Below are 13,965 nucleotides of genomic sequence, written 5' to 3' on the forward strand. Positions count from 1 at the left end.
TTACAGAGAGCTAGGCTCGCCACTCCGGATTCGGACTCCTCAGATGTCTCCTCTTCCTCATTTTCTTTAGATTCAGCCTCAGAGTCCATTTCCTTGCCAATGAATGCCCTAGCCTTCTTGGAGCTGCTCTTCTTGTGATATGAAGACTTTGAGGATTTCGATGATGAAGATTTTGTGGATTTCTTCTTTTTATTCGCATCATCAGAACTGTAATCCTTCTATTTCTTCTTCTTTGATTCCTTTTCCCACTGAGGACAATCTTGAATGAAATGTCCAGGTTTCTTGCACTTGTGACAGAGCCTCTTCTTTTAGTCACTGGGTGAGGAATCATTGCTCCTTGAGGATCTTCCAAGGCGACCACGTCTTGAGAACTTTTGAAACTTCTTCACGAGCAGAGCCAGATCATGGCTCAGTTCTTCAGGATCACCAAGGCTGCTACCAGAGTCTTCATCTTCGGACTCAGATACTGCCTTGGCCTTCAGTGCACGTATTCTGCCATAGCTTGAACCATAGAGATCTCTCTTTTCAGCAAGTTGGAACTCATGAGTATTTAGCCTCTCGAGAATATCAGCGGGATCAAGTGACTTGTAATCAGCACGTTCTTGTATCATCAATGCCAGAGTGTCAAATGAGGAATCAAGCGATCTCAGCAATTTCTTCACCACCTCATGGTCGGTGATGTCAGTGGCACCAAGTGCTTGAAGCTCATTTGAGATGTCAGTGAGACGATCGAAGGTTTTTTGAACATTTTCATTGTCGAGTCTTTTGAAGCGGTTGAAGAGATTGCGAAGAATATCAACTCGAGAGTCACGCTGAGTTGAGTCTCCTTCATTCACTTTGGATAGCCTGTCCCATATAAGCTTTGCTGTCTCCAAGGCACTCACTCTGCCATACTGTCCTTTGCTCAGATGGCCACATATGATATTCTTCGCTTGAGAGTAGAGTTGCTTGAATCTCTTCACATCAGCAGCATTCATAGAAGGTGTGACTGAGGGAACACCATTTTCCACAACATACCAGAGATCGTTATCAATTGCTTCAAGATGCATTCGCATCTTATTCTTCCAGTAGGGGTAGTCCGTCCCATCGAAGGTAGGACACCCAACAGAGACCTTGATCATACCTGCGGTCGACATAACTAAAACTCCAGGCGGTTAAACCAAAATCACACGGAACAAGGGAGTACCTTGCTCTGATACCAATTGAAAGTGCGTTATATCGACTAGAGGGGGGTGAATAGTCGATTTTTATGAAATTCTTCACCGAGGAATTTGCCGGTGAGGAAATTCCTTGGCGAAGAACTACTAGCAGCGAAATAAGTACTCATAAGTAAATATAACAGAATACAAGCATAGTCATCATGATGAAATGAAGACAGGCACAGAGTACAGGAAGCGTAATCACAGGATAACATAGGATGAAGACAAACAGACTAAAGAAATTGAACTGAGGAAATTGAGAAAGTCTTCAGTCAAAGTCTTCAAACACATATATGAACAAACACACAACACAGTTATGAGGAAATGGAAGAGTTGAGGGAATAGAACCAGTAAGCTTAGTGAAGACAAAGATTTGGTAGACCAGTTCCAACTGTTGTCTCAGTTGTACGTCTGGTTGAAGCGGCTGAGTATTTAAACTCGAGGACACACAGTCCCGGACACCCGGTCCTCACCGTATTCTCCTTGAACTAAGGTCACACAGACCGCGTCCAATCACTCGTGGTAAGTCTTCAGGCGACTTGCAAACCTTCACAAACTCGGTCACTCGGTGATCCACAATTCCTCTTGGATGCTCTAGACCATGACGCCTAACCGTCTGGAAGAAGCACAGTCTTCAAAGGTAACAAGTGTCGGATCCACTCAAGATCAATCTCTTCAGTGATGCTCAATCACTTGGGGTTTGTAGGTGTTTGGGTTTTGGGTTTTGGTTTTTCCTCACTTGATGATTTTCGCTCAAAGTCCTCAGAGGATGGGTTGCTCTCAAATGACAAGTGTCAGTTTCTCTCGGAGCAGCCAACCAGCTAGTGGTTGTAGGGGGCGGCTATTTATAGCCTAGGAAGCAACCCGACATGATAAGACATAAATGCCCTTCAATGATATGACCATTAGGTGGATAGATATTTTGGGACAGCTGGCACATAGCACAACAACAGTCGGAATTTTGAGTAGCAAAATCCTCAGGGCTATCATGTTCCTCACTGTGTAGGCAATCCGCACTGGCGAATTCCTAACTCCTCAGTCAGGACAAATTCCTCAGAGACCAGAAGAACTTCGTCTCTGTCACTGAAGAAATTGACTGAACTGTATGAGATTTCCAATGGCTTCACTCGAAGGGATTGGTAGGTGTAGGATTTTGAGTTGAGCATCACATGGAAATTTTTCCTTAGTATTTCCTCGACCCCCTTTAACAGTACGGTGTTTCCTATGACTCAAGAAAGAGAAAAACAAAACTATGAAAACGAAAGTCTTCAAGCTTCATATTCCTCGCATGAACATCAAGTCTTCACGGACACACCAATTTCTTCACTTTCAAAGTCTTCATGAAAGTCTTCAGAAATACCAAAATCTTCAGTCGAAGATATTCATTTTTAGGGGTCGACTTTTCCTATAAATATCAAACTCCTCATAGACTTATAGACCTGTGTACACTCACAAACGCATTAGTCCCTTAACCTATAAGTCTTCAATACACCAAAATCACTAAGGGGCACTAGATGCACTTATAATGACTCAATCCTCATGGTTTATATATGCCTTTGCCTATACCTAGTGTTCCACGGAAGGAAATATCTTTGGACTTAGTGTTAGGTTTACCTTGAACAAAGAAGGGGAAGGATAGCATATTTGTTGTCGTGGATAGATTTTCAAAAATGGCACACTTTATACCATGTCATAAAAGCGATGATGCCGCTAATATTGTCAATTTGTTCTTTCGTGAAATTATTCACTTGCATGGTGTGCCAAATACTATTGTTTCAAATCATGAAACTAAATTTCTTTGCCACTTTTGGAGATGCTTATGGGCTAAGTTGGGGACGAAATTGCTTCTCACTAGTACATGTCACCCCCAAACTGATGAACAATGAAGTAGTCAATAGAACATTGTCTATTATGCTTAGGGTTGTTTTGAAGAATAACCTTAACATGTGGAAAGAATTCTTGCCTCATATTGAATTTGCTTATAATCATTCGCTGCATTCTAGTGTTAAGATGTGCCCTTTTGAAATTGTGTATGGTTTCCTACCTCGTGCACCCATTGATTTGTTGCCTCTTCCATCTTCGAAGAATGTTAATTTTGATGCTAAACAACATGCTGAATTGATCTTAAAAATGCATTTGTTAACTAAAAAACATTGAGAATATGAATGCTAAGTACAAATTTGTTGCAGATAAGGGTAGAAAACATGTTGTCTTTGCACCTGGAGATCTTGTTTGGTAACATTTGTGCAAGGATAGATTTTCTGGTTTGCGCAAGTTAAAGTTAATGCCACATGCTGATGGCCCTTTTAAGGTGTTAGAGAAAATAAATGATAATGCAAACAAATTTGAGTTGCCAGCAAATTTTGGGGTTAGTCCCACTTTTAACACTGCAAATTTGAAGCCTTTTTTGGGCGAGGAAGATGAGCTTCCGTCGAGGACGACTTCATATTTAAAAAAAATTTAGGATGACTTCATTTCAACAAGGGAAGGATGATGAGGACATTAATACCATAGTTGCACCCACAACCCCTGCTACTATACATACTGGACCAATTATTAGAGCTCGTGCACGCCAATTAAATTATCAGATACTTTCATTTCTTGGGAATAATTCTAATGTTCACGAGAATATGACGCTCCCTAAAATATGATGCATGGACAAGAGGGATAAACACTGGAGCAGGATCAAGCATGGAGATGAAGGCGCGCACGAAGGGAACCAAAATGGCGTTTCTCATGGAGATTTCAGCACTTTGAAACCCCCATGATGGCATACGAGGACATGGACGAAATATACAAGATGTCCTTTCACAAATTTTGTCCACAGCTTATTGTAGGTGCCGCGCCACCTTGATTTTGGACCAGACCCATGTAATTTCGAAATACTATTTCATAGGCTCGTTTTAGAGTTTGTATTGTAGGGGAAACGACTCAGGTGGTGTTTTAATCCCACCTTGCCAAGGGTGGACGAAATCCCCTCCCTTTTCTTCTATAAATATAGCCCTTAAGGCAGTGCTTAGTCTTGGATTTTGTTTAGATTAAATTTCGCCATAGCTGCAACTCGCCTCCTTTGTTTGTGTTCAACGACCAGACCAAGACGTCACAAAACCCCACTTAATTAATAAAGCTTTTCTATTATATTCGCAATACCCAAATTGCAATCTCAGTTTCTTACTTGTTCTTCGTTTGCTTGCAGAAAATAGACCCTCATGATCAGATTGACCGTGCTCTGGCATGGTCAATAACCTCTCGGAGTTGGTTTAGCGATTGCTAAGAGGCGACTTCACACATTTGTAGTCGCATCGTCAAAGTCAGTTTTCACTGAAAACGATAGCTATCTCATCGAAATACCTGGACACCTTCGCCTCTATCATCCCTACTCTCAACCAAGTTGATGTGAAACCTGCTAGCAATGTGTGTAATGAGGCCACTGAATACAGATGGCCCCATGAGCTCTGCTTCCTCTGCTTACGGAAATGTGCATTCACTAGGGCCCCCAAATTTGGTCTTTCAATCAAATGGGGATTAAGTGCAACATGAAGCACACACATATCCGGAGATATGCCCCCTAAGTTCAACCTTCCAGAAATAGTGTTTGCAAGGAAGGTCGTGAAGTAGCGAATGGTGGATCACCGTCTACATCTGCCACGAGGATTCTTTGTCCGTCGCAGCAGCCTCAGCGAGGAGGGGCTTTTACTCCTCGTCATCTGAGGAGATGGGCTCTGGCTTCATCTTGAAGGGAACGATCAATGCTAATGAGCCTGGGTAACGCAGTCGGCGGCGCCAGGAGCTAAGCTCCTTCCGGATCTGGAGGGGCGTGCGGAGAATCAGTTTGAGCCGTCGGTCTTGTCGATCGCAGCGCCCGAAGTTGGAGCTTTGCGGATTTGTGGAGAGGAGAGGCCGCGGTGTAATGTTGTAGGGTTTGCATCTGCGGCCGTTCGACTTAAATGCGAGGGCAGGTGGACTAGCTTTGCTTCAGTGCGGGCAATGATTGGAGTATGCTACTCGGTTGCTACGCCGGTGTGAATGCCGGTCAGCTGACATGAATGTGTGTAGGAATCCGTCTCGTTTGCTCTGACCGGCATGAATGCGACATAGAAAGTAGAGCGAGGGTTCTGAAACGAAAGAAGGTTTTTTTTGACATGGGCCCACTTTGTGGGAAGCTATATCAAGACCACCGGATTTGCAGACCGGCCCGAATAATTTTGATGAGTCATTTTTTTATTAGAAAAGATGAAAAAAGGGTCCGGACTGTGCGATGCCGTACATCTGGGAGCGATTTGGCGATCCGCGTCGCCTTATTATGGCGTGATGGTTCCATAAACAGCAAACATCCTACTCGATACTCGATAGCTCTCAGATCCCCCGCCCCCACCCCTACCCTCACCAACGCGGAGGCGACCTCGCGATGCCGCCGCCGCCGCCGCACCCAAACGGGGGCAAAGTGACGCCGAACCTGGCCATGGACGCCGAGGGCACGCGCCTGCTTAACCTCACCGTCCTGCAGCGCCTCGACCCCGCCGTCGAAGACATCCTCATCACCGCCGCGCACGTCACGCTCTACGACTTCAACATCGACCTCAACCAGTGGGTGCGGGCTCCTCTCCCGTCCGATGCCTTTGCTGCACTCGACCACGATCCGATCCGATCTGATTTTATTTCTGTTTCGTGCAGAGCCGAAAGGACGTGGAGGGATCGCTCTTCGTGGTGAAGAGGTGAGGCAGATTGGGGAAAACATGTTATGGGTTTATATGTGGGTTTTGTGCGCCTGTAGCAGCTAATTGTATCAGGATTGTGTGTAGGAACTCACAGCCGAGGTTCCAGTTCATCGTCATGAACAGGCGCAATACGAGTACGTGCATCTTTGATCTAAGTTGGTTGGTCGATCTCTCGTAGTTAACTGGGTCCTTCAAATAGGCTAGAGATCACGATGGAACATCCTTTTGTGGCAGTGGTTCCTAAATCCTAAGATTGACTTGTGTTAAGTAGATTAGATCATCATTGATGGAGTAATGCAGTAGTTACATGAAAATGACTTGGTTATAGTATGTTGGTTGCTTCAAACTAATTTGGGCAGCCCTGAAAAATTGCATTTTTTATATCATCGATGCTGACCCACATTGAAAAAACAACAATTAGTTTTTTACGACACTGCTTTTATTCAGCCTGATAGTCTCTTCAGTGATATGGTTACAAGGGATCCAAGATGATCTTCGAGTTTGCCAAAAAAGAAAGAAGAGATGATCGTAGAAAGTTTAGGATCTTGCAGTAGCTCTATGGCTGTGTACAAGTCCGACGGGGCCTGGAGCACTAATTCTTGGTCAATGGATCCACTGGAGAAAGCTGATAGATGTCAAGATAGTATCGATCTAAATTCTTGTTACGTTTTAGATTTAGTATAGAGAAAAGATGTGAACTGTCACATACACACAAAACAGATGCCCATGTGAACACACTCTGAAAAGTTCGTCATTCACATCTACAAGCAGCCATATTTTTTCGGGTTTGGCGTTCGGTTTCTCACTGTAGTAAGATAGGTGTGTAAAACAGATGCCCATGTGAACACACTCTGAAAAGTTCGTCATTCACATCTACAAGCAGCCATATTTTTTCGGGTTTGGCGTTCGGTTTCTCACTGTAGTAAGATAGGTGTGTAAAACAGATGCCCATGTGAACACACTCTGAAAAGTTCGTCATTCACATCTACAAGCAGCCATATTTTTTGGGGTTTGGCGTTTGGTTTCTCACTGTAGTAAGATACTCCCTCCGTCCCAAAATATAAGAACGTTTTTGACACTAGTGTAATGTCAAAAACGTTCTTATATTATGGGACAGAGGGAGTAGGTGTGTTTTCATGATTTGTTAAGGTTGTTAGAGTGTAGTCATAGACTGACAACTGCTAAGCTTGTGTAGATGCTAGTTTTTAAATGGTATACAGTAAAATGATTGGCCCATGAAAAGACCGTGTTTTATATTTGCCAGATAATCTCGTGGAGGATTTGTTGAGTGATTTTGAATACGAACTCCAGCCTCCATATTTGTTGTATCGGAATGCCACACAGGAAGTAAATGGCATTTGGTTTTATAACCAACAGGAGTGCGAAGCTGTTGCTAGTCTGTTTGGAAGGTAAAGTCCCCCTCCCCACCTATCAGTGCCTTATTTTTCCTTTTGTAAAGTGTGTAGTCAATGTACCTGATGACCCGACTTTTGATATCTTCGGTACCAATATATTTAGTAGTGTTCAGATCACGTGCACATAATGTATATAGTTTGGCAAACACCAAATATATATTGTAAAAACAAGTGGTCAAAGTTTTATTTTTCTAAGCCCATCCAAACATTAAACAAAATGACATCTTAAGGAAACCGGAGGAAGAATTGGACTTCGGAAGTTTTGTTTACTCTGTAGCTGAAACTGTTGAATATTTGAACTTCCTAACTGAGTACTGCCGAATACTCTATTTGCATTTAGGCATTGAACTGGTTAAGTAGTCCTTACAGTATGGGATCATTTGAACTATTTGTTGTCTTAAGTATGCATTCACTAATTTCTAAATCAATAGTTGCAATAAATGATTCTGTCCTATCGGTAGGAATTAGTACACAATATAGCTGTGGTTTGCTGCTATTCATCTTGCAGTAATTTTTTTTGTTTCAATCCTTTTCATGCAGGATACTGAATGCTTATGCGAAAGTGCCCCCAAAGCCGAAAGTGCCATCCATAAAAAGGTTCTCTCCTGTACTTGTGAACTTCCACTTGTTTCATCTCTTGAATTCATTTGTCCATTTATCGTGTTCGAGCTTTGTTTGAGTTTTGTATTAAATGTACTTCTGCTGAATCATTTTGGTGCGCGACAGTGAGTTTGAGGAATTAGAGGCTGTTCCTACATCCTCTGCCATAGATGGTCCCCTTGAACCTCCTCCATCATCTACCGCTGTAGTTTCTGATGCCCCTGATGAATCGTTTGCCAGTTATTTCAGTGTAAGTTATCTCGGAACTTTATCATTCTTTCATTCTAATTTGTTTTTTACACTGTCATGTGACAACATATTTGCAATAGTTTGGTCATGGTCGGGGGTTAACTCCGTCCTAACACAATTCATTCCTCATTTATTATTTTTTGTTTGAGAACATGATATGAGGTTGGTTCACCACCACCTCATCCCTCACATGCAAATTCTAGTAAAGAAAGAGGAATGCGTGATCCTGGAAGCTGCCCGTAAATGTCCTTGCTTAAGATAGTGTGTCTTCATTTATCTGGTTTTTGAATTCATTGTCCATTGTGATTCTTGAGTTATAAATGTATACCAGTGCTATGCTTTTTGCTGGTTACAGTTCTATACATGGTACTTACACTCTACTGCTATTCATAGTATCAAACACGCCTGTTGAATTCTATCTGGACAAAAACTTGCAGGTTGTTGCAAACGCTGGGAATGTACCAACTGCACCAATGACCGGAAGAGCTCACCCACCCGCTGAGTCCGTTGCATCCTCCCACGTACCAATGATCATTTCATCTTCTGCTCTAACACATCAAATGAGTGCTTCATCAGCTCCACCACTGCCCCTCCACACTAATGCACATGCTGGCCGCTCGACAGACCTTGTAACTCCGGCGTTCTTTGTGCCTCCGTCATCCTCTTCCACATCTTTGGTGCAACCGGCTTCATCCTTGATGCCTACAGCGCCACCTCTTCATCCAACTTCCACATCAAGCCAACGTCCACCATATGGTACCCCACTTCTTCAACCCTTTCCACCACCAACTCCTCCTGCATCCCTTACTCCTGCTCACAATGATGGACCTATTATTTCGAGGGATAAAGTTAAGGTTGCCCTCCAGAGACTTGTTCAGGTATGTTCTGCATTGAAAGAAAAACAAGTTGTAATCTTTGTGCTTTTATTTGCTTTTAACACTTCTTCTATTGACTAACAGAGTGACGAGTTCATCGATTTAATCTACCGGGAGTTGCTGAATGCTAGCTAGTCCTTGTGAATTATTTGTTTGTGACAAACATGAAAGGAGTGCTTCTGTTCTTTGTGAGTTTTGTATGCCTCTTAGCCTTTAGTCCTCAAACTCCTGTATAGCTTTGTCCTAAGGCATTGATGTAGAGTCCTTCACTCCTTGATAGCAATGGTTGGTAGTATATTGTGGTATCCCTTGTTTCCAACATCTTTGTTGTCGTACAGTATATTTATGTAATTGAAAACACCGAGATGAAACAGGTTATGTGACAGATAACAGGTACTCCTTCCGCCCCATAATGTATGATGTTTTTTGACACTAACGTAGTGTCAAAAACCCGTCTTACATTATGAGACGGAGCTGGGACGAAGGGAGTATTTCATATGGTTTATTTTTTGTGTTGCCCCTGGTTTTGCTATGGTACTCCCAAGCAAAACAGGGAATGTGGTTCTCTATGGCATTGCTTGGCACTCAAAGCTTTTACAACGTCATGAATGGATGAATGTTTGAAGAACGGTGAGCAGATGGTAGGCTAGATATTTCGGGAATAGATGGCCGGGTTGAATTTGGCTCAAAGGGGCAAATATACCGCTACATAGAACTGAAGCAGAATCGAAACGTGGTGAACTGGAGCAATGGCATTCCCCATCGGATCTTGCTGCCAGTGAGCCCCTCTTTGGGCATGTTGTCTTCACGGCCACCACCACCAGCAGTCGCTGCCGGCGGCAGCCTCTCTGGTGGCGTGACATTGGGCGTATTGGGCAGGACGTAGAACTCCAGTCGTGGTCGACTGCTGTATCTAGGATAGGGTCATGGACCTGTCCCAACTGCCCTATCCAAGGACATTTTTAGAAGAAATCACTTTTTAATTGACTTGGAGGTGTTTCACTCGACAGACTCGAAGACACTCGACCAAGAAGCAATCACTCGACCAAGACCCAACCACTTGACGGCCAGGAGACCTAAAGGCACTCTGCACGCTAACGGTCGGTTATTAAGTAGATTTTATGATCATCATAGCACTTTATTAGGGGCGTTACCAGTAACGCCCGACCTTAATGTATTTAAAACCCTGCACAACTGAGGGCCGGAGGGGGTCGGCGTACTCTATATAAGCCACCTCTTCCTCAGTGTAAAGGGTTCGCACCCCTGTAATTCATACACGCATAATTCAGTCGACCGCCTCCGGGCTCCGAGATGTAGGGCTATTACTTTCTCCGAGAAGGGCCTAAACTCGTAAACCTCGTGTGCTTACAACTACTCCATAGCTAAGATCTTGCCTCTCCATACCTATCCCCTATATTACTGTCAGACTTAGAACCACGACAGTTGGCGCCCACCGTGGGGCAGGTGTTTTAGCGATTTGTTGGAGGAGTTGCGATCTTTTCCGATCCAAATCATCATGGTTTCTGGCGGAGTTTTGGTGGAGGGCCGCGAGAACCGTCTCGGCGCGCTCACGTTCATCGCTGACGACTCCGCTTGGCTTCAGGAGGCTCCGCTCGACGTGGACGCACTCCCTGTCCGCGGGGCAACGCACTTTCGCGCGTGCGTCCGCGGCGTCCTCTTGCGGCAACCGTCGACCCACTATCGGTCGGCTCCTGTGTTGTCCTCCCTCCCTGTTTCCCGTCGGCGCAAGCGCTCCGGTCGGTCGAGACTTCAGCGGTGGTGAGACACGCGGTGGCACGCCAGTCGGCCACCCCTCAAGTCGCGGCAATCGAGCCCGACGAATCCCTCTACGGCCTGTTCGACCTGTCGACTGGCTCCGCAGAGACCGCATCTGAGTGCGACAGCAGTGATCCGGCGGCGGAGGTTCTGATGGTCGATGGACCGCCCAGTCCTCCCGGTTTTCCCCGCACCGACGGAGGCGCAGGTGGAGGCGACCCGTCGCATCCCCGAGCCTCTCACGTCGCCGCAGAGAGAAGAACTTCGTCGCCGAAACATGGATGCACTGCACACTCCTATCGTTGGAGAAACCCTCGAGGCTCGCGCCTTGGAGGACGCGCGCCTGGCAAACTTGGCCGAGCGCACTCGACTGGAGAACCTCCAGCGGGCACTTGACGAGCATGCACGACAACGGGTTCCAGAATCCAGTCGACGTCAGCTCTTTCCGCCCCCGCAGGTATATCGAACTCCGATTCAGAATTTAGCAGCTGCAGCCCGTATAGCAGAGTCGATTCAGCCTTCCCAGTCGGAGGCTGGCAGAGGCTTGCTGCAGATCAGAGCATTACTCCGGGCAGCAGGAGACCAGAATTCCGCTGTTTCTCAGTCGCGGAACAGGATTCATAGCAGATCCGTTGCTGCAGACACAGTCCAGTCGGCTCATAGCCCAAGATCGCCCCGAGGCGTGAGGGACGTGGGGACCGGCGTAATCAGTACGGGAACCGTGAGTAGTATGATCACCGATTCGATCGCGACGATCGACGTCGAGTGCCCACCCCTCCCCCGAGGAGCGGGTCGTATGTGCCTCGACAGCAGGATGACCGGCGCCCTCATAGTGTTGGGCGAAGGATTCCAGTCGACCCCAGGGAACCAGGCTTTGATGCGAGATCCATTCTCGTTCAAGGTTTGGTCGACAGGAACAAAGCTCACCGAGAAGGTCACGACAGAGATGCACCTACCAGCAGCAGAGTACATGTTTCGGGGCCAGAGTGCTTTAGTAGAGCCATCAGGGCCGCTGTGATTCCTCCCAACTTCAGGTTGGCGACTGGAGTCAGTAAGTTCACTGGTGAGTCCAAGCCCGATACTTGGCTTGAAGACTACCAAGTGGCCGTCTAGATTGGCGGTGGCAATAATAAAGTGGCCATGAAGCACCTGCCTATCATGTTGGAGGGCTCGGCCAGAGCGTGGCTAAATGAGTTAGCACCTAGCACCATTTACACTTGGGAAGATCTCGCCCGAGTGTTTGTCACCACATTTGAAGGAACATGCAAGTGACCGGCAGAGCTGACGGAACTGCGGTCTTGCGTGCAGAAGCCGAATGAAACTTTGAGGGATTACATCCAAAGATGGATCACGTTACATCACACGGTAGAGAATGTGCCTGACCACCAAGCAGTCTGTGCCTTCAAAGAAGGCGTCAAGTACAGAGAACTAAATCTGAAATTCGGTCGAACCAGAGATATGTCTCTGAATCGGATGATGGAGATTGCCACCAAGTACGCTAATGGTGAAGATGAGGATCGACTCAGGAGTGGCAAGCTCAAGTCAGTCGCTCAAGAAACCGGAGAAAATTCCAATCGGAAACAGAAGCGGAAAGCCGAGCCAGCTGCTCCTGGGGAAGCCTTGGCTGTAACTCAAGGAAAGTTTAAGGGGAAACCCAAAGGACCTTGGAACCTCAAGAAAGTTAAAGGCCAAGACGGAAATGATGTGTTGGATTTGCCATGTCACATCCACACCAAGAAAGATGAAGAGGGTAAGTTCATTTACCCGAAACATACCACTCGACAGTGTCGGCTCTTGATCCAGCAGTTCCAGGGCAAGCAGCCGAAAGATAAGGAAAAGGAGTCGGACAAAGTTGAGGACAAGGAAGACAGTGATGATGGATACCCCCAGGTCAATTCCACCCTGATGATTTTTGCTGATGTTGAAAGCAAAAGTCGACTGAAAGTTATCAACCGTGAGGTGAATATGGTTGCTCCAGCAACACCCAGTTATCTGAAGTGGTCTCAGACTGCCATCACATTCGACCAGTCCGATCACCCAACGCACATTGCCACCCTTGGGAGGCAAGCTTTGGTGGTCGACCCAATTGTCGAAGGCACTCGACTGACCAAAGTCTTGATGGATGGCGGCAGTGGTTTGAACATACTGTATGCTGAGACGCTGAAAGGGATGGGCATTCCGATGTCCAGACTCAGTACCAGCAACATGAGTTTCCATGGAGTCATTTCTGGGAAGAAGGCTGAGTCACTCGGCCAGATTGCTCTTGATGTGGTTTTCGGTGATTCCAAGAATCACCGCAAAGAAAAGTTGACGTTCGAAGTTGTAGATTTTCAGAGTGCTTATCACGCTATTTTGGGTAGGCCAACTTATGCACGCTTCATGGCCCGACCATGTTATGTGTATCTCAAATTGAAGATGCCTGGTCCCAAAGGTGTGATCACTGTTACGGGCAATTGGAAGAAAGCAGAAGAGTGTTTTCAGAAAGGTTCAAAGATCACTGATGCTCAGATGGCAGTGGTGGAGCTGCAGGAATACCAGAAGACTGCAGACCCGAGTGATTTGTTGCGAGCCAAGAAGCCCGCTACAGAATCAGCTTTTCAGTCGTCTGGCGAAACGAAGCCGGCTCACATTCACCCGACCGATCCCAGTGCTGCTCCGACTCATATCTCAACAACACTCGACTCCAAATAGGAAGAAGCGCTCATCAGTTCCTCCGTGAGAACTGGGACATTTTCGCATGGAAGCCTTCTGACATGCCGGGTGTTCCCAGGGGACTGGCTGAGCACCGCCTATGAGTTGACTCAAAAGTAAAACCTGTCAAAGAACATCTCCGACGGTCCGCCGTCCAGAAGAGAAAGGCTATTGGTGAGGAGGTGGCTCGGCTCTTAGCAGCGGAGTTCATCCGAGAGATCTACCACTCCGAGTGGCTCACCAATGTTGTCATGGTCCCGAAGAAGGACAAGTCACTTCGCATGTGCATTGACTTTAAACATATCAATCGGGCCTGCCCGAAAGATCATTTTCCTCTCCCCCGCATCGACCAGATAGTCAACTCGACCACGGGATGTGAGCGACTGTCTTTTTTAGACGCCTATTCCGGGTACCATCAGATCCGTCTGTATGGACCTGACGA

At 46.1% G+C, this 13,965-nt stretch overlaps 1 protein-coding gene across 2 annotated transcripts; it reads left to right on the forward strand.

Moving 5' to 3' along the window:
• The first annotated feature begins 5,521 nt into the window (after positions 1–5,521).
• On the forward strand, positions 5,522–9,561 carry LOC125508306 (mRNA-decapping enzyme-like protein). 2 transcript variants are annotated; one of them, XM_048672965.2, is made up of 8 exons: positions 5,522–5,790; positions 5,874–5,914; positions 5,990–6,051; positions 7,182–7,326; positions 7,873–7,929; positions 8,059–8,182; positions 8,619–9,059; positions 9,141–9,561. In XM_048672965.2, the coding sequence occupies exons 1-8, from the start codon at positions 5,608–5,610 to the stop codon at positions 9,189–9,191; spliced, it is 1,104 nt and encodes a 367-aa protein (XP_048528922.1). In that variant the 5' UTR covers positions 5,522–5,607; the 3' UTR covers positions 9,192–9,561. The 2 variants fall into 2 exon arrangements, with proteins under 2 accessions (XP_048528922.1, XP_048528923.1); XM_048672966.2 differs by having other exon boundaries at positions 5,523–5,790; positions 6,002–6,051.
• The last annotated feature ends 4,404 nt before the right edge of the window (positions 9,562–13,965 follow it).

Source organism: Triticum urartu, chromosome 5A (genome assembly GCF_056163025.1).
Source record: "Triticum urartu cultivar PI428250 chromosome 5A, HENAU_Tu73, whole genome shotgun sequence".
Taxonomy (NCBI): Eukaryota; Viridiplantae; Streptophyta; class Magnoliopsida; order Poales; family Poaceae; genus Triticum; species Triticum urartu.